At 33.6% G+C, this 25,543-nt stretch overlaps 1 protein-coding gene across 1 annotated transcript in view; it reads left to right on the top strand.

The window, feature by feature from the left end:
• Positions 1 to 25,543, top strand: part of TMPRSS15 (transmembrane serine protease 15) — a 141,398-nt gene that overhangs the window by 48,374 nt on the left and 67,481 nt on the right. Inside the window, exons 9-14 of the mRNA XM_082460669.1 lie at positions 4,498 to 4,638; positions 5,337 to 5,486; positions 14,482 to 14,587; positions 14,865 to 15,015; positions 16,271 to 16,406; positions 23,854 to 23,943. Coding sequence (XP_082316795.1) covers positions 4,498 to 4,638; positions 5,337 to 5,486; positions 14,482 to 14,587; positions 14,865 to 15,015; positions 16,271 to 16,406; positions 23,854 to 23,943 — 774 coding nt within the window. The remainder of the gene's footprint in view (positions 1 to 4,497; positions 4,639 to 5,336; positions 5,487 to 14,481; positions 14,588 to 14,864; positions 15,016 to 16,270; positions 16,407 to 23,853; positions 23,944 to 25,543) is intronic.

Below are 25,543 nucleotides of genomic sequence, written 5' to 3'. Positions count from 1 at the left end.
AACCATATTACACAGGTGCTATTACAATCTTTATTTTACAGATAAAAACTAAATTCATAGAGGTTAACTGCCCAAAAATGATAGGTGTAAATTACCCTCATGTTCCCTTCTCTTCAGATACCATTTGCCTGAACGCTATTTTTACTTATTTTCACATGCTTAGATCATCAGAAATACATAACTAAATCTTAGAATCATTATATATAGTGATGTCAATAATGCACAGTAATTATCATAAAAATGCAATAAAGAAATTAAATATACAAATAGAAAATAGAAAAAAATCTAAGAAAATGAATTTAAATTATAACAAATAGGTAGTTGTTTAATTTTTAAGGTCTTTTTGAAATATAAATGTATTTCAAAGTTTTTTAAATTAAATATTTTAATTTAACTTGAAAAAATATGAGAAATGGCATTAGCTGTTAAAATTACATTTTAAATTTTAAAATAATATCTTTTTTAAAGATATGTAAAAATATCTTACCTCCAGCATCTAGCACATGCCTGATATATTGTAAAAATTTAGTATTTGTTGATTTAAATTTAAACCGGCAGGTTTATATGTCATGGTATTATAGTAGTTAATTAATGGAGATCAATAGCATTTCTTATAACTCTAAAGTTATTTTGTTTTGTAACAGTGCTGATACTTTCACTCTTGATTCAAAATCCCATTTATTTTTCTAAATATTTTAACAAGTTTCTTATTGTGGAGAGATGTGTACACAATTACTTTTATTAAATTAAAATTCAGAATAAAGATAATTATCTTTTTCATGTGGAAAATATATAGATATTTTAATTAAATCAAGGAAAATAAGATTATGTAAAGGAATTATAAGAAAATCAAAGTATCCAGTACCATAAAATAGTTCTTATATACTTGATTAGGGGTAAGTTAGTATGAACACATTTTAAAGGCATTTTTCAGTCATTTTCATATAGAGTCATGATGTAAAAGTTCTCTGACTGGTAAAGAGTTTCAGAGGAAGGTGAGCATTTCATATAGATAGATGATATAGAATGCAATAGAGTCTTTTCCAAATAAGTGTGGAAATCAGGGTAAATCAGAATAGATTAACAGGATAGTAGTTCAAAAATGTTTTCTTTAAACTGTAGTGATGAAGGTAAAATATTCAATTCATTGGTGGTAATAATTATCAGTACTGGGTATGGAAGTGGTAGAAGATGATAAATATTCTCCATTAATATTTTATTCAAAAAATACATAGATATATTTATGTATCCTCAAAGAAAGACAACAAAAACAGCCTGTATGAGCACGCTGAAACCAATTTCAAGTTGACAAGCCAGGAAAATGCATTTCTGTGTGTGTAGTTGTTACACCATTCTTTATATCCTAAGTGCTTAGCTGTTCTTCCATTCCCAAAGGGCTGTTAATAGCATATCCCCAATATTGGAGCTTAGCAGTTTAAGGACATGATTTTAAAACTGAATCACACAAAAGTGGGCATAGATATAGCTGAAGTTATGTAATAAACATAGTGGATCTTCCTGAATTGTCAACTTATCCTACAACAAAAATAATCATATTGTGGACATGGAATTAAATAATATATACAAACATTTTTCACAGTAAAGCATTTTTATTAAAATTTATGCTTTTATTAGAACACTTTCATGTAGTGTTAGAAGTACCCATTCATTCACTTCTGTTGATAGGGGTATGTTATATGGAAAAGTTTAACAAGCACTGGCTTAAGGTGTTGGACTTTTCAGAGGCTCTTGAAGATTCTTCAGTGATAGTGCCTGGAAAAATTAAGAACTACTTCCTCAGTACTCCCATGGCATTTCTCCCATATCTATCAATTCCAAAGTAATTTTTTTATAATTCATTAATCTGAACTTTTCTAATAGGCTAAGAGTGGAACTTGGTTATTTCTTCTCCAGCATTTAACACCATACCAAATTCATAGTGAGCACTCAATAAAATGTGTTGACTATATTAGAAATCTTTTATAACACACAAAGAAGCTAATCTAACTGCAGAATTTCTTCTCTTATAAATAGGATAAAATAAATAGTTTTGAGCTAGATCTGTTGAATTATACTCTGTGGAAAGTCTATTATCCTTGCCCATTGCCCTCATCCCAAATTCCCCTGAATTTTAATTATGCTTCCCAGCTTTCCTCTTTTGCAAAACTTATTCACCAGAGCCTTTATTGTTAGAAGACAAATGAGTTAATTCACACAAGTGTGGCTGCTTGGCAACTTTAATATCCATAGCAATATTGTTTTTTAGTAAAAGGCACTGGATTTTCTTAAGGAATTATTGTCTAAAAGTTTCTTGTGTCAGGTAGAGAAAAATCCAGCCTTTAGAAATTATTAGGAAATTGTTTTTTTTCTTTCAACTCCTGCCCTGACTCTTTTATGACTCTTTTATGTAGGCAAACTCTATTGTTATATTTACTCACATCTTAATTCATGCATCCAAAAATTGATTAAAAGTTTCCCATGCTCTGATACAATGGCAGAGGCTCAGAAAGTGTTAAGTATAGTCTCTGCATTTTCAGGGCTTACAGTCCAGTTGAGCACATCAAGGAATAATAGCTAGCATTCACTGAGCACTTACTATATACCAGTCACTCTATCATGTGGAAATTACTTATTTACTCCTTATCACAAATGTTTATGGAAGGTATTATACCACAACAGAGGAAACTGAAACACTGAGAAGTCTCATAAGACATGGAGCCAGAAATGAATCTCATGCTGACTCTGGAGCCTCTGTTTTTAACCACTGTCTTCTACTACCTTTGTGGATGCATAAGATAATATTCTCTCCACTGCGTCTGTGGCTCTGGGACTCTTTCTAGTCACAACTTTAAGAATCTGATAAAAGATTTACAAAACCTCAATAGATACAAATGTTCTACACCATTTCTAGACATTTATGTGTAACTCTGAAGCGTATTAATGAATCTCAAGACATAAACCCCAGACTCACTAGACTAGTGCAATAACACTAGACAACGTGGGAATCCAACACATCACAACCATGAAGGATGCCATTGAACCAGTAGCCACATTCAGATCCTACCAGAAGCCATGGCCCCCCCAAAACTCCATTGCTATAGAAAAGAAAGAAAGAAAGAGAGGCAGATAGGTCTGAAGCAAAGTTTCTAGAATATTCACATGCTTTAAGCAACTAGACATTTATGGACTACAAAGATTTTAAATATGACAACCTTTTGGGTTACACAGTTACATATGCTTGTAGAAGGAATCTAAATAACCAATGCAGTTCTTCATGAGAAGATACTGAAAGAATGAAATACAACTTTACTGGGGAAAAGAGTAAGATATAAATCAATGCTTATTCATGGTTTTCTTTCCATTAGATTTTACTGAAATTATCATGCATGTAATCACATTTTTTCACTAATTTCTACATGATAAGCACAGAATTTTTCAGTAGTTTATGAAAGTATCTTTCTTCGGAACTCAATAATTAACAGTGGTGCTTTGTCTTCAATCTGCAAGCGTGATACCTTTCATAAAATTGAATCTGATACCCAGTTCAAACTGTCAAACTAAAATGCTAAGCCATTGTTTCCTATCCTTTTTTTTTCTCATTATCACTCCCACTAAGAAACTTTTAGACCTTTTCCTTCCCTAATTGCTCCCCATGAAATTTTAATATTTCAGATATTCTCTATACCTGTTTATGTACTGTACGGCTATCTTGGGCTTTATAAATTTAAAAACTAAGAATTTTTCTGTCCCTGAAAACAAATTTTTACCACCTAGGAGGCAATATCACCCCCTTTGAGAATGTATGTGCTGAATAATAAATTTCTATAAAAGCAAATTTTATATAACAATGCTTTTTTTGTAAATCATCATGTGAGTACTTCTTATTTCTCAGGCACTATATTAACCCTTGAAAATAAAAAAATCTAGAAAGATAATATCTTTTGTAGCTAGAATTTAAATGGAAAAGAGATAAGATCAATATCTGTAGAAACAATCCTTAAATTGCCTAGGATTATTTTGAGGTCCTACAGCTATATGGATAGAAAGCCAAAGAAATACCCTTATTTCTACTATTGTGATCGAGTTTAGCCTCTGTTAGTGTGGCATGGGAAATACCTGATAGAATCAAACTCATGTTTTGTTTTATAACTGTTTAACTTGTATGTTTCTTAGAGGAATTTTTTCCGTAAAAGAATGGATCTTTTTTTATATGTGTTTACAGTGTATGTAACTAACAATTAAAAATGAAAATATAGTTGATCAAACCACAAATATATGTAATAATTTGAAACATTATTATTATAGGACAAGAGATATTTATTTAAAATAAATTAACTATAGGACTAATGTTTTTAGTTAACAGTAGTATCAGATAAAAAGGTTGATAGATCAATTGATAAATCAATAGATTGATTGATGAATGGATGGATGGACAGATCAATAGATAAGTGAATACATATATATGTACATATAACAGTCATTCATTTTCTTTTGTAGCTTCTCTCTGGTCACAGAATCCTGGCACATTTAGGATTTTTTCCAATCAAGTTACTGCCACTTTTCTTATACAATCTGATGAAAATGATTATATTGGCTTTAATGCAACATACATTGCATTTAACAGCAATGTGCTTAATAGTAAGTACTGTTTATTCCTTAGCCTTTGAATCTTCAGGTGCTTTAATACTGTAATGGAATTTTAAAAGTAGCAGGACCTAATATTTTAGAACAGGGTCATTATCTGTTTCATTATGCAAGTTCTTTAATGAGTATCTCTTATGCATACCTTTTTCCATTTGATACTTGCAAAGAAATGAGAAATTAGAAAATAGCTCACATTCTTCAAAACAATCAAATAACCAATTTGAGAAAAAGTATAAATCAATAGGAAAATTAAACTTTTATATACTGCAAGTATTCAAAGCTTAAAAAATTAGCATAAAACTAATTCTGAGAATGTTCCACATCAACCTAATTTTGATCAGAGTATTAAATTTAGTAAATAAATAGGGGGAGCAAAAAATTTGGGACAAAGTTTATGTGGGTAAGCCAACAGAGGTAAGCTATAAAAATTAAAGAACAATAAGAACAAGATGCTTGTCTTCACTGAAGCCTAATGGGGTATAAGAAACATAAGAACACAGTTGGCAACAAAATGATGTGTTTGTTTTTTAACTAAATGGAATTAAACAGTTAAAATGAATCTAAAAAATGATTTTGTGCATGCCACTTAATTATAAACTGTGTGAGTTTATGTTATTTTCAATTCTATCTATTATAATTAGTCATATTGTTGATTACATTTGAAGTATTTTATTATTTTTTTTAATTTACAGATTATGAGAAAATCAACTGTAATTTTGAAGATGGCTTTTGTTTCTGGATCCAGGATCTAAATGATGACAATGAATGGGAAAGGATTCAGGGAAACACCTTTCCTCCCTCTACTGGTCCAAATTTTGACCACACTTTTGGCAATGATTCAGGTATAGTTCATATTTAATTCATAAACTAAAAGAAAAATGTCATGCGCTGTTCTGCAGTTCAAAGTGAGCAGTGTTAAATGTAAGACAGTCTTTTCAGACTTTCTTTTTTTTTGATCATGGACTAATAAATGAATTTAAATGAAAATGGTAATCAAGTAGGCAAGTAAGAGTATTTCAAGAAATATATTTTTTACCCTATATATTCATGAAATGTTGAAAAGTACACAGAGGCCATTAGAGACAAAGAGACTTGGGTTGTCACCCTAGATTTGCCACTTATTATTAACTAAGGGGACTTGTGGGAGGTAAATAACTTTTCTGAACTTTGGTCTACTCTGCCTTAATTTCCATTTTCTGATTGTTCATTGCTAGTGTATAGAAATACAATCGATTTTGTATGTTGATCTTGTACCCTGCAGCCTTGCTGAAACTGTTTATTAACTGTATTAGTTTTTTAAGAATTCTTTAGAATTTTCAATAGATCAAGATCATACCATTTTGAAATACAGATAAAAAGGCAGGTTTACTTCTTCTGATAAGCTTTCTTAGTCCGTCAGGGCTGCCATAACTAAATACCACAGACTGGTTATCCTAAACAATCAATAATTATTTTTCACAGTTCTGGAGACTGGAAGTCTGAGGTCAGGGTGCAAGCATGGTATGGTTCCGATGAGAGCCCTCCTTTGGTTCACGGACACCAGCCTCCTTACTGTATCCTCACATAACAGAGAGAGAGAACATAAGAGAGAGCTCTCTCCTGTCTCTTCTTATAAGATCATTTATATTGACACCATCATGAGGACTCCACATTCATGACCTAATTACCTCCCAAAGGACCTATCTCCAATATCATCACATTGGGGTTTAGGATTTCAACGTATTGGGGTGGGGGTGGGGGACAACCATTCAGTCCATAGCAGAAAAACTATGGAAGAGCTGATTCTAAAACATGGTCCCAAGGGAAAGGTGGTGCTTTGTAGGTATATTTTTCATGTGAGTGGGATATTAGAACTCGATTTCAGGTGGAGACATTAACATTGAGACAATAAAATTTGAGAAGACCAGAAATTATTGGGAATTATCAGGAGATAAGGAACTCATAGTGAGAAGACCAACCATGTAAACCTTGGAAGCATGTATTCATAATACTAAATACAATCTAATTACAAATCTAGAAGTAATATGGATCTTACAAAGTAAGGAAAAGGACAGAATAGAAATTCATGCATTTAGATAATTTTCTTAGACAAAATCTATCCTATATTATCTCTTTTTACCAATGAGAATTCAATTCAATTCAAACAACACATATTAAAACCTCTCTCTAACCAGGTATGGTTCTAGTCATTGAGGACACAGATCACACATCACCATTTCTGCAAAGTCTTTCTGGAACCTCCAAGTTAAAATCTTCCTTTCCGTTAAACATTAAAACACCTCTTTTGTTTTTCCTATCACATGGCCTTATATCTGCTTACTTATTTGTTTCTTTCCAACACAGTGTTCTCTTCAGGAACAAGAACCTTGTCTTTTTCATCTTTGAATTGCTAGTGTATTCTCAGTGCCTGAATCTAACTAACAGGTACAATTATTTTTAAATACATGAATGAATGTCTACAACTTTTATTCAGTAAGTCATTTCTAAATAAGTGATTGACTACATGAAATTGCTTATAACATAATAATAGCCTGAGCACATGTGCATTGTAATTTATTATTAATAGCCCCTTATATTACAAAGATCAATATCCTTGTTTTTATAACCTGAAAAGTAAATGGCTTGAGTTAATGTCAACTGTGAATGACATCTAGTAAGAGTACATTAAAAAGTTATTTTTTTCATGGTAGAAATGTATCTGAGTAATCCTGATTCCTTAGAAAATACATCCCCAGAATAATAAAATACAGTTCATCATACTACTTCAAATTGAAAGTATTTCTTAATAAAATGTGACTAATTTTAATCTATTTCCCTATGAAATCATTGAAAGTTCCTCTCAATGTGTTTATTCACTCTTTTATTTAAGAAGTATTTTTTGAACCCAGGCCTTATTCAAGGCCTCAGAATGTATCTGTGAATATAAAACAGATTTTCTGCTCTCGTGGAACACATATTTTAGCAAAGAAAAACAGAAAATAAGCAATATGCATGACAAGTCATTACATCTTGGGGTTCTGTTTAATGTGAATGAGTACTCTGGGAAAATACAGAGCTTAGTAAGGTCAGTGGGGAGGGCAGGTGTTCAGGTGCTTTTGCAAATTAAAATAGAGTCATTAGTTTCAGGTCTCATTGAAACAATAAGTGACATTTGAATCAAAACTTCCAAGGAATGGAAGGAATTAGCCATATAGATTATTCCAGACAGAGGAAACAAGCAGAGTAAAGGCTCTAAAGGGAGCGTGCCTGACCTGCTTGAAGAAAGGCCAGGAAACCAGCATGGCTGAAGTGGAATTAATAAGGACAGTAGGGCCTAGATAATAACAGGTCTTCCATGGCTTTGGCTTTTTCCCCAGTGAAATTAGGAGCTATTGAAGTTTAAGCGTAGGAATGAGAGAATTCACACTGACTGGTAGAATATATTATGGCAGGGCAAGGTGTTGTCAGAGAGACCAGTGAAAGGCTATCACCTAATCCAGAAAAGAGGCCATGGGACTCTCAGCTGTGGTGAGAAGAGGTCAGATTCTGGATATAATCTGAAAGTAAAGTTAACAGGATCCTGCTAAACTACTTACCAGTGTGGACCTATAGACAAAAAATGCGCACTGCATAGATGGCCAATCTCATTAGACCTACATGTTTAATACTGAAAATTATGACATGCATCGTCTCATACATAATTTATCTCTTTTGAATAAGTGATTTCCCAGAACCTGATCCTCTATGGATAAATTCGTAATCTCCACAGCTGAAGACTAACCCCAAGTGATAATCACCCAACCCTCTAAAGGATCCTGATCTAAAACAGTCAAATAATTTGACCAATTTTTTTCCTTAACTGTAATAAAAAAAAATGTCTCTACCACACTTGGACAAGGGTAGTTAGAGGAAAGTGCAGGAAGCATTTATATCTACTGACTATGACAGATAGCTTTTACGTAGCTGAAATCTTGATGTTCAAATTATCATTTTCTCCTTTTATGTCATCATAATAAGAGATAAAAATAATTCCACTGATATTTGAAGACTATAAGTACGTTACAGGAGAAAAATGGTTTCAGCTTGCCAACAGATTAAATAACGAAAGAAATAAAATGAAACTGACCAAAGTGAAAGAGGTTGAATGTCAGATGGAGGTTTTAAATAGTTGGGTTGGAAATGGAGTCTCAGGAGAAAGTCGTGTAGCAGGAGTTATTTAAAATGAGATGAGTTAGAGCAGTTCAGAGCCCACAGAGGCAGCAGTGTAATGAGAACGGATGAGAGGCCTTAATAGGTCCTTCCTAACTCTCATACCAGTGATTTCATAACCTAGAGTCATTCCCCCGCAAGGGGCATTTTTCTTCCAGCCTGCTTTTTTATGTGTCAGAACATTCTGCCTCTGAGATGGAAGGGAATTAAATCTCTCCCGCTGTTCCTCTTACCCATGCAGGGTTTTTTGGTTTTTTACTTTCACTTTAAATGACAGGAAAGTCTATATGAAACAGATAAACTTTGAATTAACATTGCTTTAGGGAAGAACATCTAAGTCCCTTAACTTTCTGAGTCCTTCTGAAGAAGTTTCTCCCAGTGGAGCACCGGCTCCCGAGTCTCTGTTTTGTCAACGCTCAGTTTCTCTGTACTTCTTAGAAACAAAGGGAATTGGCGGAGACGGTGGCACTGATACAGGGCAGCATCTTGGGGTGCTCAGCAGTGGCCCATTTTTTCAGAACATTCAGGGAAAATGAGGTTAGTAACATGTGAAAACTTAAGAAATGGAGGAGTCACAAAAGAGCTAGAGGAGCCAAAGAAAGCATTTTTTGTTGGCCTTTCTCAGTGAAATCATAATTGTTCTAACACCTGGGGACTAGCATAGTGTAGTAGTAAAGACCATTAAAATAGAGACCCTGAAGTCATAGCTAGGTTTAAATTTGAGCTCTGTCATTTAGACAAGTTATCTATCTACTATCTCAGTTCCTTCATCTGGAAAGTGGGTTGATGATAATAGAACCTGACTTTGGAGGCATGTTATGAACATTAAATTATTATGTTGGAAAAAAACTTCAGAAAATACCTGACATATGAAAAATGCTTTATAAATGTTAGGTATTATAACTATTTTCTTTTCATGCCACAGATGTATTCAACAGAAACAAATAGGCTGTGATATTTTTCTAAATACTACTGTTCAATTTTCAAAAGTATATTAAGTCTTTTGGATAGCTGCGTTTTATTTAGCTTATAGACTTATTCTAAAATAAGTAGAATTTTAGTGTTTCAAAGTAAAATTGTCCTTATTTCCTTATCTTTCCTGTGATGTTGAATTTCAGAAAATAATATTACTCTTTAATATTGATAGAATCTGACTGAATTTGCACCATTCTCCAATCTAAACCTTTCAATATTTATCTACCAGATTCAATTAACTTTATATGCACCCACAAACTCACAAAGTGATTTATATAAGTTTATTTTCTTCTTGAGAGGGACCTCCAAGTTTCCAGAAAGTTCTGCCATCTCTGCAGTTTCTGCTGTCTCTACATCCGCATCAGCACATGTCCAGCACTTCTTTTTATTTGGGCTGTTGGAAGCAGAGGTTAGGTTCAGTTCATGGAGAAATAAGCAGAAAAAGGGATAGGTAGAAGCTGTAAGAGAAACCTTATGGCTCACAGCAAAGGCTCACTGAATGCTTAAATTACAAAATGTTCTGGGTTTGAAGCTGACTCTGCGATTAATTCCAAGAGCTCTCAAAAGTATTTCAAGAAAGTTGATGGATTTTAAAAGAAATTATCATTTAACCATATAATTCCCCATATGGTTACGGAAAATATCTATTTAATAATTTATTTTGTGCAGTCCTTTAATAAATTTAAAAATTAAATTTGCCAGTCTAATTAGTGTAATAAGAATAATTAAACAGTATTCAGCTAATCCATATAAGAATTCAAAAATGTACCTTGTCTTTCTTTTTTCCAAATTTCTAGCAAGTTTTAAAAGTCACATGTGAACATAAATACAATACACAATGGAATACACTAAGTGACATCAGAGAAGTACAAGTGCAACTGAGAATTCAAAAGGAGGGGTTATATCTAGTTGGAAAGACCAAGAAGGGTTTTCTGAAGGAGATGTTAATTTGATTTAAATGACCTCAAAAAATCTGTAGGATATTGACAGGTACAATTGTAAGGAGAATTAGAAGGACAGGAAAACAGAAAAAAAGACCCCAAGAGTTATAACATTTCTCGGTGATGGAAAAGTTAAAATAATCTAATTTTGTAGAAGTGCTGCATGTCAATATTAACACATGAATTATAAGAACTATGGCTAGAAAAGGAAGTCATAGCACAGAGGCCTCAAACATCACAGTGAATTTGTTGGTTTAGTAGGAAACAAAGAGATGGTGAAAGATGTTGAATAGGGACAGATTAGATTGTACAGAAGGAAGCATTATTAAACAACGATGTAAGTGATGAAGAATTCTCACGGGGAGTCAGAGTACTACGAGACACACTTGGAAATAGATAGTGACTATGATGGGATGACTTAAGTCTTAGTCCCAAGTTTTATGATGTTCCTACTCCTCCACCTGGTGAAATACTCCAGCAGAAATATTGTGTGGACTTCTAGTTTCCATACTCTGAGTTGGTTCTGAGTAGAACCAACTGGATGTACAACTATTGAGGACTTATCAGATGAAGAAGCAAACTGAAATTGAGCCACATTAAAATCATTGAAGGGAAAAAGGACCGATAATCTTGAGAAGACCAAGAGAGTCATAATAGTGGCCTTTACATATTTGTAGAGCTACCATAAATTCATCTTATCCTAATGAGCCCAGGAGGCAAAATTAGAAACAATAGGTGCACAATAACTTATTCTTAAAAAAGAAATGAATTTTCTAATCATGTTGAAATGGAATGGGCTGCCTTGAAATGCAATGATTCCTGCTGAATCTGATATATGTTAAACAGAGGTCAAATGACCCCCATAGGCAAAATGTTGTGGATGAAATTTAAGGACAGTAGGTAGTTGGACTAAGTAAATTTTTATGTCAACTATAATTCTCTACTTTTGAAATTCATAATTTTATGAAGAATTTCCTTCCTCTTCTAATCTGTTAACTAAATAATTTAGCTCATTTCATAGGAATAATAATTTAATATATCATTTTACTTTATTCCAAAATACACAATTCTATCTGATATTTAGTGTATTGTGTTTTTTAAATTTATTTATGCAAAATTCATAAGATATTACAGTCCACATAATTAATTTTTTTATCTAAACCATGATACAAAGCTCATGACATCATGATACCTTAATTGGACTGAAAACCCCAAGTTTACTTCTGTTTAATGGGTAAACAAGACATTCAAAATATTTCTAATTATAACTAATTGATTGTGAACATGGCCAAACATAAATAGGAGCATGATGTGTGTTTAAGTTATATAATTGCTGCTAACTAGAAATATTTCTGAATAGGGTAGCCATTTCAGTACTTATTCATGGCATTCAGTAGCATTTTAATTATTTCCTCTAGAACTATACTCTAAGCAACTCAAAAGGGACTTGGAGTTGGGCATTTAGAGAGTCGATTCTGTAATATGTCTTCTGTATCTATACTACTTTTTATTGGTTTGAATAATTGAACACTAACTACATGGCTAAAATAAGTACTCATGAAATATCACAACACTATACAAAGTATAAGTAGTATGTTAATACTATAAAATATTAAATACACATTCATTTCTATTTTACCTTTTGTAATCTAAATCCAGTGATGTGCATATATTACATTTAGTAAGATATTTGATGATGATTTCACCTTGATAAAATACTCATTCTGAATAATTTTTGCCTCATTGATCTAAATATGCATTGATATATCTATTGGCAGTTCTACTAGCATTTTTCTTCATGTCTTGTCCTTACTCCGCATGCTATAAATAAATGGGTCTGAACTTTATACATAGCATTGACTATAAAAATGTCTATATAAAAGGTTTGTGGTTCAAAGGATACCATCAGAAAATTTTTAAAATAACCCACAGAATGGGATAAAATATTTGAAAATTTCATATTTTGATCAAATATTTGAAAATCATATTCCCTGGTGAGGGAATTTTATCCAGAATATAGAAAGAACTCTCAAAACTCAATAATAGAGACAAATAATGGCCAAAGGATTTGAACACTTCTCCAAAGAAGATATGTGAATGGTCAATGACATAAAAAGATTCTGAACATCATTAAATTAAACATCATTAAATTAGTCATTAGGTACATACAAATCAAAACTACAATTCGTTACTTTTCACATCTACTAAGATGGCTATGATCAAAAAGACAGACAATAACAAGGGTTAGCTTATATCCATATACTGCTGGTGGGAATGTAAAATGGTGTGGTCACTCTGGAAAACAGTCTGGTAGTTCCTTGAAAGGTTAAACATAGAGTTTAACATGATTAATACAGTTAAATACATGACCCTGCAATTCTACTCCCCGGTACATACTCAAGAGAAATGAAAATGAGCATCCTCATAAAAACAAGTTGATAGCAGCATTACTCAAAATATCCAAAAAAGCAGAAACAATTTAAATGTCCTCCACCTGGTGAATGGATAAATTTTTAAATGTGATATATGCCTACAATGGAATATTATCCTGCCATAAAAGGTAGTGAAGCACTAGTACATTACAACCTGGAGGAACCTTGAAAACACTAACTAAATAAAAGAAGTCATTCACAAAAGACCATATGTTGCATGGTTTCATTTACACGAACTATTCAGAATAGGCAAGTCTACAGGTTTAAAGTAGATTAGTGGCTGCAGGAGGCTGGAAGAAGGGTGACAAGAATGGAGAGTGCCTGCAATTTGGCATGGGTTTCTTCTTGGAATTATGAAAATGTCCTAAAAAAAACACTTCTGTTTGAAAGTACAAGACAGAAGATGATTGCTTTCAAATAAACACTAAATTTCAGCATTTCATAAAAAATTACATTCCAATAAAATTAAATTTATCCAATATTTCATTTGCTTTACATCATATTTGGTTTCATGATTCCTGCTTTCTGTCATAATACATGAGCTGCAGACTAAAAATTAAAAAATTAAATCTGCCTAAGAAAACGTTCAAGAGGTCTCATCCCAACAACTTTTCCCACACTTCAGATGACTCAAATCATTGGCTGCAAGAATGAATTCCAGATCAGAAAGCACTTTATGCAGTGGCTTGAACTATTTAGAAAGCTTTTATGTGGATTAGCATGTTTCCTGCTCCTCTGTGATCTGACTAGTTATCATTCAAAGGAATATGGAAGATAAGATCGTTGTAAAATCAGGTCACTTCTTATTTAGAGAAACACAGTATAGGCAATGGAATAAAAAACTGAGCACCTTTGAAACACTTAACTTTGCCTTCGAATTTGTATTTAACTACTTGCCTATATCATGCTTTAGTCTACCAGCATAACTTAATATCTTAATGGACTGATTGTCTCTAAAGGAGTGAATTAATCAAAACATCTAATAAATTGGAATTAAAGTGGTATTTGGACATAATAATATGATGAAACAGTCATGTGGACTCATGGTAACTCAGACTTTGATATATCCTTCCAATTCAAGGCTATTGGGAAGTCCAGAGTTGAGAAGTGATTTTCTTAAATAACGATTGGTTATGGAAGCTGTCTTCTGGCCTCCAATCCATTGTCCTTTCCACTGTACCTAAATACATTTCCTTATATTTTCATCTTAAAGTTGTGCTTTCCTGCTTATGAATGATATAGCTCCCACAACGAAAATGCTCATAGTTAAGTGCAGTAAACAATTTTTGTTGTTTTTACAGGATTTTACATTTCCACCCCAACTGGACCAGGAGGGAGACGAGAAAGAGTAGGACTTTTAAGTCTCCTTTTAGACCCCACTTTGGAACCAGTCTGCCTTAGTTTCTGGTATGTTATAGACGCATGTTAAGTGACATCTTATTTAATGAGTAACATTGCCAGGCTCAAATTTTACTAAGGTGTTGTCCCAAGTTTTAATGTATTAGTCATTACTTTTCCAGCTGATAAAGTAGCAAAATACTGGGAAACTTCCTCCTTTTCTCTAGCAACTCCCTCACCCAAGATAAAGGGGGGTATTTGAGTTTAGAAGGGTTTAGAAGAACCCTAAAATATATATATTCTAATGTTGTAGGAATCCATTCATTTTTGCTTGCTTCCAAACTAGGTATTATATGTATGGTGAAAATGTCTATAACCTAAGCATTAATATCAGCAGTGACCAAAACACTGAGAAGACAATTTTCCAAAAGGAAGGAAATTATGGAGAAAATTGGAACTATGGACAAGTAACATTAAATGAAACAATGGAATTTAAGGTTGGCAAAACGCCTTATAATCATGTATTTGTATTATAAAAATGGTGGTACAATTACAGTTTATGGTGATATGGTGAAAAAATTAATTTACTTTCTGGGTATAGCCAAGTCACCTTACTTTCCTAATCTTCCTACTTTATTACCTTTGAGCGCCTCTATTTTCAATTATTCATTGACTTATTAAAAACCATTTACTGAGGAACAATTTACTACATGAAAGTACTACTTATAATGAGCCATAAAAGTCATAGAAACCTTGAAGGATATTTCAACTTTCTTCAGCAACTTTCTAGCGCAAGCCAACCATGTTTTCCTATGTCCTCTGCCTAACTAGGTCTTGCAACTTTTCACATACACCACCTAGATCAGCCCTGCACTTTTCTAGGGAATCATCTTTTCCTGTTAAAACATCCACACGCACCAGAATCCATCCACCCTGCCCCACCCTGACTTAATCGCATATCTTTCCTTTAGAAACAAATTCTATGAGCCGTCTCATTGGGAAGTCTCTGATCATTTATTTCACATTAGGGTGAATTAATTTTTCATGTAACAGCTTCTCGTGTTCTTTTCCTAAGGGTGTTTGCAAGTAAAATGTAGGATAGGGGTTTCCCTGGTGGTGCAGTGGTTCAGAATCTGCCTGCCAATGCAGGGGACACTGCACTGCACTGGACATTTCTCCCAAGTCTGGGTTGGTGTCCTCTGAGTATCACCCTCACAATATATCCCACACCAGCTTCCTGGGTAAACTATGACCAGTACCAGCTGGCCCTGAACAACTATATCATACTCATATTTTCTCTTCTTTCCTTCTTCTCTCATTTAAATGATCTAATCAGTGTGTCTTCTCTTCAAGGTTGTATGCCCTAAGAAGGCAGACAGCTACCTGGATTTTTAATATTGTTGGGGAAAGAACCTAGAAAAAGATTGCTCTCCCCTGCCAGATGATGTGTATATGTGACAGAGTGCAATGGAGTATGACAATATCATGAAAGAAAGAGCTAGAGACAGAAATTGTGACAATGTTGCCTAACAAAGAAAGAAGACACTAGTGAAAATTGAGACTAGTATGAGCACATAATAGGAAGCTGGGCTCAGCTGAAGGACACTGAAAAGCAGTATTTCACTTTGCGATAACTTGTCCACATTTACTTGGGCATGGCAGTATTGATTCTCCAGAGGATACTGGGCCACAAGAAGAATCAATCAGAAAAGATTAAAGCGGAATTGTTTTATGTGCCTCTATGAATTACAGGTTGCTTTCAATGCGTTTAAAAACCCATTCCTGAGTGATATAGCATTGGATGACATTAGCCTAACATATGGGATTTGCAATGTGAGTCTTTATCCAGAACCAACTTTGGTCCCAACTCCTCTGCCAGAACTTCCTAGTAAGTAACCTTAACATGTATTTTTCCTAATTAAGTTATTACTATTTTCAGGTAGATCTCTCTCTGACTTATTTTTTTATTATCTTGCCCTAGTATTATTTTTTTCACTGAAAATCAAAACTTTTAAAATATAAGTAAAATGGAAACTAGTAAAATATTACATATTATATAAAAATTCACAATGAAATTACTTTGTTACGCATCATGTTTATGATAATTTTACTAAATTTTCATTTTTGATAATAGTCAAAGTGCTGATTTCTATTTTGTTTTCAATTTAATACAAACTAACGCTGTATTAGCCATGTAGCATGGCCTATAGTCTTTTGGGAAGAAGCCTTAAGATTCTCATAGCCTTCTTATGAGAATGATGTTAAGATCTCAAGAGGAGTTTACTTAAGCCTGAAACCCACCAAGCCTATTTCCAGAATAATTTAATAATAATGATTCAGTCTGGACTTTGAATATACCTAGATCACACAAGATTTTTGTCCTGAAATGGTGCCTTTGTAAGGCCTTGCAAGAGCAATGACCAGGATTTCCAATGTTCTATGGAATCTTTTATCTCAAAGGAACAAAATGGAGCCTGTATCTACCTGTGCTCTTAACTCAAATTTGAAACATGACATTTCAGAAGCAAAAGGTACATTATCAACCATCTTATTATGTCAAAGGAGACAATAACTTCATACCACTTTCAGACTATGGGATCTGACCAAAATAAACAAACAAATGAAATGTGTGTGTGTGTGTGTGTGTAGTGATAAATGATATGAAACATCCATTACCTATTGTCCCTCTATTGGGATGTTTTCACTACATTGTACTTGCGGTGCAAAAGCATCCCTTTTGTTTTTGGATTATGGTGGTAGGAAGCTCATCTAGCTGTACAGCTTTGCTTGTGTTGAACCTCATAGATGTTTTTGTTTTATCATGAAACACAGCACTTTTTCCATTTCCCCTTTTGTGCCAAGCACACTTGAAATTCTGCCCATATTCACATCAGCAAATCAGTTGGCAACCTATCCAAATTTGATTTTACTTCGAAAATTATATATTTTTATGCTTCTAATCTTTAACTTAAACAAAAACTGACTTTTCAGATGACTGTCTTTAACAACTCAAAAGCTTTAAAGACAAATGACTGGCATTTGAGAATGTATGACAAATGAGCAGCCATTAGGAGGAGGAGAGTAACATGACATTGTCATACTTGTCCCATGCCACCATATTGAATGTGCACTTACATCCCACCCAAAGGCTAATTTATACTTACCATCATGTGTATTAACATGTTTAGATGCGTGTATGGGTTATACATATATTCCTCAATATTTCAAGCATTCATTCAAATTTTATAAATATCTGCTACATACAAAGCACTGCACAAGAAATGTAAGATGTAGCAATAACCATTGATACATGAAGCAATATATAATATTAATGAATTAACAAAGTAATAAATATTAAAAGCAATATATAACTATGTGCCCCTAAAAGTAGTAAATGAGAAGATTAAGTGATAGAAGACTTTGGAGAAGAGAGTGTGAGCTGGAAAAACCTTCAAGGAAGCATTCAGTTTAAGAGATAGAATGACACTCAAAATTGAAACAAAAACAGGAAAGTACCATGCATTCCCATGTAATAGTATTGGCCACAGAATTGTGACAAGAAGTTTTCTTGACACCAAACTCTGGATCTAATTCACCTTTGCTTCACTGGTGTCTGACTGATTCTTAACATTGCATAAATACATCATCAACAAATACTATTAGATATAAACTTAGCCTCTCTCTCTTTCTTTCTCTCTCTCTCTCTATTTTGGCTGTGTGTTCTAAACATTTTTGCCAAACAGAATTCTGATACCAGAACTAAAGCTTGGAAATAATGGTGGGGCTAGGGATGGATAAAATACCACATGAGCACAGTAATTGAGCACAGTGTTGTTTAAAAATAATTGTCTCACTTCATTTTTTATGTGTCCCACTCCCTTCCTGTCCGTTATATGAAACATTTTCATGCAAAACAATATTATAATCATTAAAATCACTGCTGGTTTGATAAATAATTGCTATAGATACCAAATATTAGCAACATCTTGCTATTTTGATATTGCAATCATTTAATAAAACAGATTGTCTTCATAATCCTTTCTGCCAGCATGTTCTTCTATTCAATAAGTGGTCAAGAAGAAAAAATTTTACAGGTGAAAGTAACACAGTTTCATAGGCTCAGTATCTTAAAAATAGCAACATCTCATCACTATATAAAATAGAAAATTTGGGATAACTTTCATATGTAAAGTCATACATATATAAAGAAAACTTTAAATATGAATTTTCATATTAGAAATGTATCTGTCTAACCCACACAGTCCTCTTATGTATTCCAATCAGAAAGAGAAAAAGATAATACCTCAATGTCAAGGAAGCATGATATGCCTGCATATTTTTACGATAGGTAAATTATAACGGTAGAATAACCCATCTGATTTTAAAATATAAACTTTAGAATTTTCCCAGAGTGTATTTGTTCCAGGTTCCAAATGGTTCACTTCAGGGCAATATTTAGCACAGCAGAAAATGCTAATTACCATCAAATGCATTCTGAACAATTTCATTCTAATGCCCTTTGCAATTGGTTCAGGGAAACTCTTACCTGAGCAAAGCTTTTCTGGTTCCCGATCACTGATTTGTTTAAGCAGAAAAAAAGGGAAACCATGGTTGACTGGCTAATAGTCTTTTCTTTGGTTCTTATAGAGCATTTAAATAAGAAAATAATCAAGTAACTGACTAGCTAAGGCCATTTCTCTCTGTTGTTCTTAGGGATCCAGGTTGTGCCTTGTTTGGGGAAATATAAGTTCAGTTTTCATAACTGCAGGGAGTTTTTCATCATGTGATTTTAATCACTTGCTGCTGCATCAGCTCTATGATTTTTGCCCTGTGACATTGGCACAAATTATTTAAATGTGGGGATTGTATTGAGAACATTTTTTAAAAGTAAACCTTCCATTACACAAATATAATGCCAATTTGCAACACAATTGGAACGATTCATGACAAGTACCTACTAAATAGAATAGGTATATACAAAAAGAAATCAACATTTCAGCACCTGGCTTATTTCTGGGCTGTTAAAACTAGTTAAGGAAAAAAAAAAAAAGGACAAGCTAGATTTAACTATTGTAATAGTCACTCTATTTCTATAGTTTCACTCCATTTGGCCATTATTAGGCCACTTTCCATTTCCAAAAGCAAAATAAAAGTTAATTTGGAAAGTTTCATAGGCTTGATATTATACTTAGAGCTAAATGATATTTAACATTAGTTATTCATGTAAAAATGAATCAGTACCAATTTAACTCTCATGTAATTGATGGTCATGTAGAGCTTCTTGCCTTTTATATCATTAGTATGATTTGATACCCTTAGCAAATTCCAAATTAACTGCCCTCATATGCTCCTACATCAGTATGTTTTTGGCTACTCTTGTTTTCATCTTTTTACCTTCAAAACAGCCTATTTATTAGATCTATTATTGGCTAGATGGCTAGTAATTATAAATAAAATGTAAACCACAGGGAATATAAATTTGAACTTTATTGCCACAAATTTAATAAAAACATTTGTATTGTGGCTGGTCACTATAACCTGTTAATGGAAATATAAATTTTGACAAACTGAACCCCAAAATTTCTTTTTATATTACCACCTAAGCTTTTAAAATTGTTGTGTCTGTAATACTTTAGGACTGGTTATCTATTACTATGATTATTTTTAAAAAACTGCTGACTTTGAAAATTAGCCACTTTTAACATATTCAAACATCAATGTGCGGTAGTACTTCTTAAACTGCACCTATTATTTCCCTTACATAAGAGAGCAATCAGGCACTTCCCTGGCGGTCCAGTGGTTGAGACTTCGCCTTCCAATGCAGGAGAGTGTGGAAGACTCAATAAAGACTTTAAAATTGGTCCACATTAAAAAAAAAAATCTTAAAAAAAAAAGTAGCAATCAGAAACCTACTATTATCATCCTTATTTCTTGCTTTAAATATCTTGTCATAAATAACTTTAATTTGAACCCTTTTACTGTAAGTGAAAGCTGGACTCTGCTTCTTTTCACCCTACAGTAAATGCCTCCACGTTGACATATCATTTATGTCAGAGGTTTAAGCATGGATTAAAAATGACATGCCTCAAGGAAAATATTTATCCCTGACAACCATTTTGCAAAACACTGCATATTATTTACATATTGCATGTCATGAAGATTCCTACTGGCATAGTAAGAAGTTAATCAAAATACAAATCTTTGAGAGAACAGCTCCAAGAAAAAAAAAATGGTAGAATTTAACAACTGTAATTGAAGAGTTCCCTGTATCAGACAAACTATTTAACTCTCATTCTCTGGGTGGAGATGGTTTATTAAATGACACAGCAGGACTGTGCTCTCCAGAATTACATTTCATGAGTCTTTGGCTCCTCTAAGAAGTACATGCTACATCTCCGCTATAACAACACCACCGTTAAAATAAATTGTGTCATCATATTTAGAATGGCTGAAAGTGCTTTTGCCAATTCCTTACAGTCGTTTATATACAGAGAGTAACTGATATCAATCTTATAAGACCAAGGATCAGAGATACTTACTGATCATTTATTTGACATAAAATTATATTTGAAATGTATTTCAAAAAGTACTTCTTAAATATTTTATTATTTTTTAAAGTATTTTAAGTGTTGAATTTCCAAGATTTCTATTCAGAGGAGAAATGCTAAGGCACCTGCCTGCCTTGACAGACTTAACAATCACACTTGACAACATTTTAGTTCTGGTTGTGTGTTTATTTAAGTCCTACCTACTCATCTGCATATAATACAATGTACCATCAAGTGTTCAGAAAAGTGAACACTCAATACATTCTCCAAATTGTTGGCTATTTCCTATATGAAGAGTATACAATTTAGAAATTTTTTCCTTGAAGAGAAATGAGAATGATGCTTAAACAACAGCACTCCCACTGGCCACACTGGCCATGTCTAAACTTAAGAAGAAGAGCTGGCTCTCCCCCTCGCCAATCAGCAGTATTATTTTTGTCCCTGCAGTTACACTCTCCCCTCCTCATTAGTTTTCTTGAGGATTGAAGAAAGCGTTTCACGGCACTGTGGAGTTACTAAAATTAGGTGAGTTGCGTGTATGTGGGAGTTGAGGGGTTGTAGTGGATGCTTCTTCAGAAATCTTGTCAAGACAATAAGTCGCACAATCAAGGAGAGGATTCGCCTTGGAGGAACTGCTGCTGTAGGAGCGCACAGTTCCCTCAGCCTTTCCCAGTGGAGAACCTGCCCTTGTTCCGAATTATCACTCTTTCTTTGGTTCCAATGTCTTCTTCAGCACCCTGTGTACACTGCTTTCTTCCTTCTAGGTCTGTCCATCATTGACCTTACTTGTCAGTGCTCTCATCCACGTTCCCTTCTGTCCTCCTTCTCCTTGTCACATACCCACCAAGTGCCACTTACTGAGACTCAGCCTAAACCCTGCCTATAGCTCAGACCAGAAGGTTGAAATGATTCTGTTTAATCAACCCAATAACAGACAGTAACATACTGTGAGATGAGTTTGAGGTTAACTGAGTTGAAGCCTTGACTTTGACACTAAGTGGTTATGCTCGGCATTAGCAAGTAACAGAACACTTCCGATGCCCGGATTGTCCGTGATCAGCTCGGTGCTTTGAGACCACCTAGAGGGATGGGATAGGGAGGGTGGGAGGGAGGGAGACGCAAGAGGGAAGACATATGGGGATATATGTATATGTACAGCTGATTCACTTTGTTATAAAGCAGAAACTAACACACCATTGTAAAGCAATTATACTCCAATAAAGATGTTTTAAAAAAAAAATTGAAATAGTCATAGTAATTACCTAATTCACAAGACTGCACTGACAACCAGGACTGAGCGTGCCAGGTAATGTGTAGGCACTTTTCATAAATTATGTCTGATTTTTACAACAACCTTGAAAATCTCTAATATATATCTAGTTTATATATGGGAAGATCCAGTCTCAAAAAGACAAGTAACTAACTCAGAACGACAGTTTTAATCCACCAACTCCAACACATCTTTCCTTTATACACCACCGTCTCTCTCCAGATAAGAAAATGTGCATGGAAACTTTGCAAACAATAAGGTTTTTAAAAAAGGTTTTATTATTCTTGCTAAGTTCAGCTGGTTCTGGACAAGCCAGTCCCAGGAGGGCATATAAGGTAGACCAAGCCCTTACAGAACCAAACCTTACAGAACGGGATATGTTGGCAATGATACTAGTTTGAGCCACAGCAACTGTCTCTCTCTGTCCCATTGTACATATCATAAAACCCAAATCTAAGAAGATTATTACATACAAACTTGAAAGGTGTGCATGAATTGAAAGGATCTACATAAATGAGTCAGTTGACATGTAAAAGAGTGATCAAACAAGAGGGTCTGATGGAAGGCACTGCCGTAGATGTAGAGACACTTAATTTTTCCCTCCTCTAATTTGATTTCTGTGTTATTGGGAGTAAGTAATACCATTATCGTCTGCCTTTAATAATAGAAAAAATATCTACTTATCTCAGTTTTATATATTCTTCTAATTAGATTACTTTTATTCTTTTGATCTTAAATATAACATGGTAATAAAAAATAAGATAGAACTGGGATACTCAAAGTGGTTGATGAAGTTTTACATTACTTTAGAATGTTCTTCTAATAAACAAGATAAATAAAGTAGATTAAGAATTTCATAAAGTTAGTTTACCCACTTGAAGTATCATACTCTTAACTGGAAGATCTGTGCTCTATTTTTTTCTAATAAATTTGCATTAAGTTCAGTTCCAACTTGACTCCTGAACAGCCTAGGCCAATTATTTAGAAGGTAGAGATTTTATCCCCCTTTCCTGAGAGTCAAATGCCTCAATACAATATTCAGGATGGTGAAGCTTCTTCTCTACTGAAAAAAAAAGTAGGAAAAAAGAAGAAAAAAACAAGAAATGGCAGGATTAGTAATTTACTAGCTCTTCTCATAAGCGAGTGACAGATGTAAGATTTGCTCTATTATGAAGATTCATCTTTTTTTCTACAGCAGAGCATTGATACCTTATTTCATGAAGCCTATTTATAAAAGATGCTTGTCAAAATTGTTTTCTTGACTAAATAATTTTGGGAAATGCTGAATACTATTATGTCTTCTTGGAGAATCACAAAGAACATAAGAATATTTAAGGTTTTGAGAAATTCTTCAGTAAAAAGACCTGTTAACCTATATTTTTCCCTTACACAAACTCTAAAATGTATCTGTCAAAACCAGTATTCCAAGAAATATAATTGGAAATTTATGGGCATATAGTGTTATGTCTGAAATAAATAATATGTTACTAATGATTTTTCATTGCTTTCCTTTTCAGCGGACTGTGGAGGACCTTTTGAACTGTGGGAGCCAAATACAACATTCATGTCTATGAACTTTCCAAACAACTACCCTAATCAGGCTTTCTGTGAGTCATTTCTTTTCCAGGCCATGAGAAACAAATGTATATATCAAAGTTAGATTCTCCCCTTGACACAGCAAAGTAATTATAAATTTGCTGTATCTGAATACAACTACCACATCTGTGAGATTGCTTAATAGAATGATAACAAGAATAACAATAATTAATTACTAACTTTTTAGCATTTATTTTATGTCAGTCACTGCACTAATGCTTTATATGCCTTATTTTAGACAGTTCTCACAATAATTCTTTAAAACAGTTGATATTATTATATTTCTCAAATTTAAAAGTTGAATAAAACCAGTAAGTGAATGAGGCAGCCTAACCCCAGACACCACTCCCCTTGATTATGCATATAATGTTTATGGTGTGTATAACAAGGTTGCAATTCCATAGAATAAGGTCAGTGGAAAGTATAAAAAGCAAAGAGCCAGTTGTGACATGCACACCCTTTATAAATATAGACTAAGGTCAATAAAGCAGGCAGTTATAGTAATGTGATTAGATTCCCAATATAAAAGATGAACTAATAAAGAGGATCACTAAAATATTCTAAGTCTAGAGAGGAGAATAGACTAGAATGCTAAAACCATAAAAAGCTTGTCTCTAGGTCATTAGTCCTAAATAGAGAAGCTCATAAGGCTGCTTAGAGATTGTTTGTGTTAAAGATGCAGATTCCCAGACCCATCCTACAAAGATTCCACTCCAGTAGTTCTGGGAAACAGACATGTTCTTCCCCTGCCTTCCATAGCCATCCATAATACCACCAACCTAAATGGAAAATTCTACCAGTGAAAAAAATGCCCCAATGACAGTGAAAAATGTGTTATTAGAAAATGTCATTTCTTCCTTCAAATGATCCAGAGATAAGTATCATTTTGATAGGATAATAAAGTCACTATTATAGGGAGATATCTGATTCAAAAAAATAAACAGCCATTAATCTAATTTGACTTGTATGGGGAACCAGAGATGATCATCCCTACTTCACATTGGAAATATCTTTTAAACATGTCATTTGTACAAAGTAATGATTTAAAAATATCTGAAAATAAGCAGAACATTGAAAGAACAATTTGGAGAAATTTATTAAATTTATTGATTTATTCAACAAATATTTATTGAATGCTTCATCTGTTAGGCACTGAAGTAAGTAAAGAAGAAACAAACATAATTCAGTCTACACAAGGATTCAGATAAATTGTCAGGCATCACAAAATGTCTAAGGTACTGTTTGTAATAAGTGAAAAGGCAGGAGACTGTGGAGGGACATGAGAGGTACCTAACATATAAAAAGTTCAGAGGTAGAAGACCTTGATTTTTTTTTCTTGAATCTTCAAGCAAAGTTAAGTAATAATAACAAATGAAATTGAAGTGTGAAGGTATTTCACACCACATTGAGCAGTTTGGATTTTATTCTGAGAGCACTGAGGAAACTTTAAATTGTTTAGAGGAAAATAGTGATGAAATCATGCTTGCATTTTCGATGGATCCGTCGGGCTGTAGAATCAGAGACAGGTGGTAAAGGAGCCATCAGCATCAACAATTAGAAGACGAAAAATAAAGGTGACTTGAACTCGGATAGTGGCAGTGGAGACTGAGA

This window comes from Balaenoptera physalus, assembly GCF_965194825.1.
Source record: "Balaenoptera physalus genome assembly, chromosome: 4".
NCBI lineage: Eukaryota > Metazoa > Chordata > Mammalia > Artiodactyla > Balaenopteridae > Balaenoptera > Balaenoptera physalus.
Note: the sequence above shows the minus strand (reverse complement) of the source record. Positions and strands in the feature narration are given on the sequence as shown.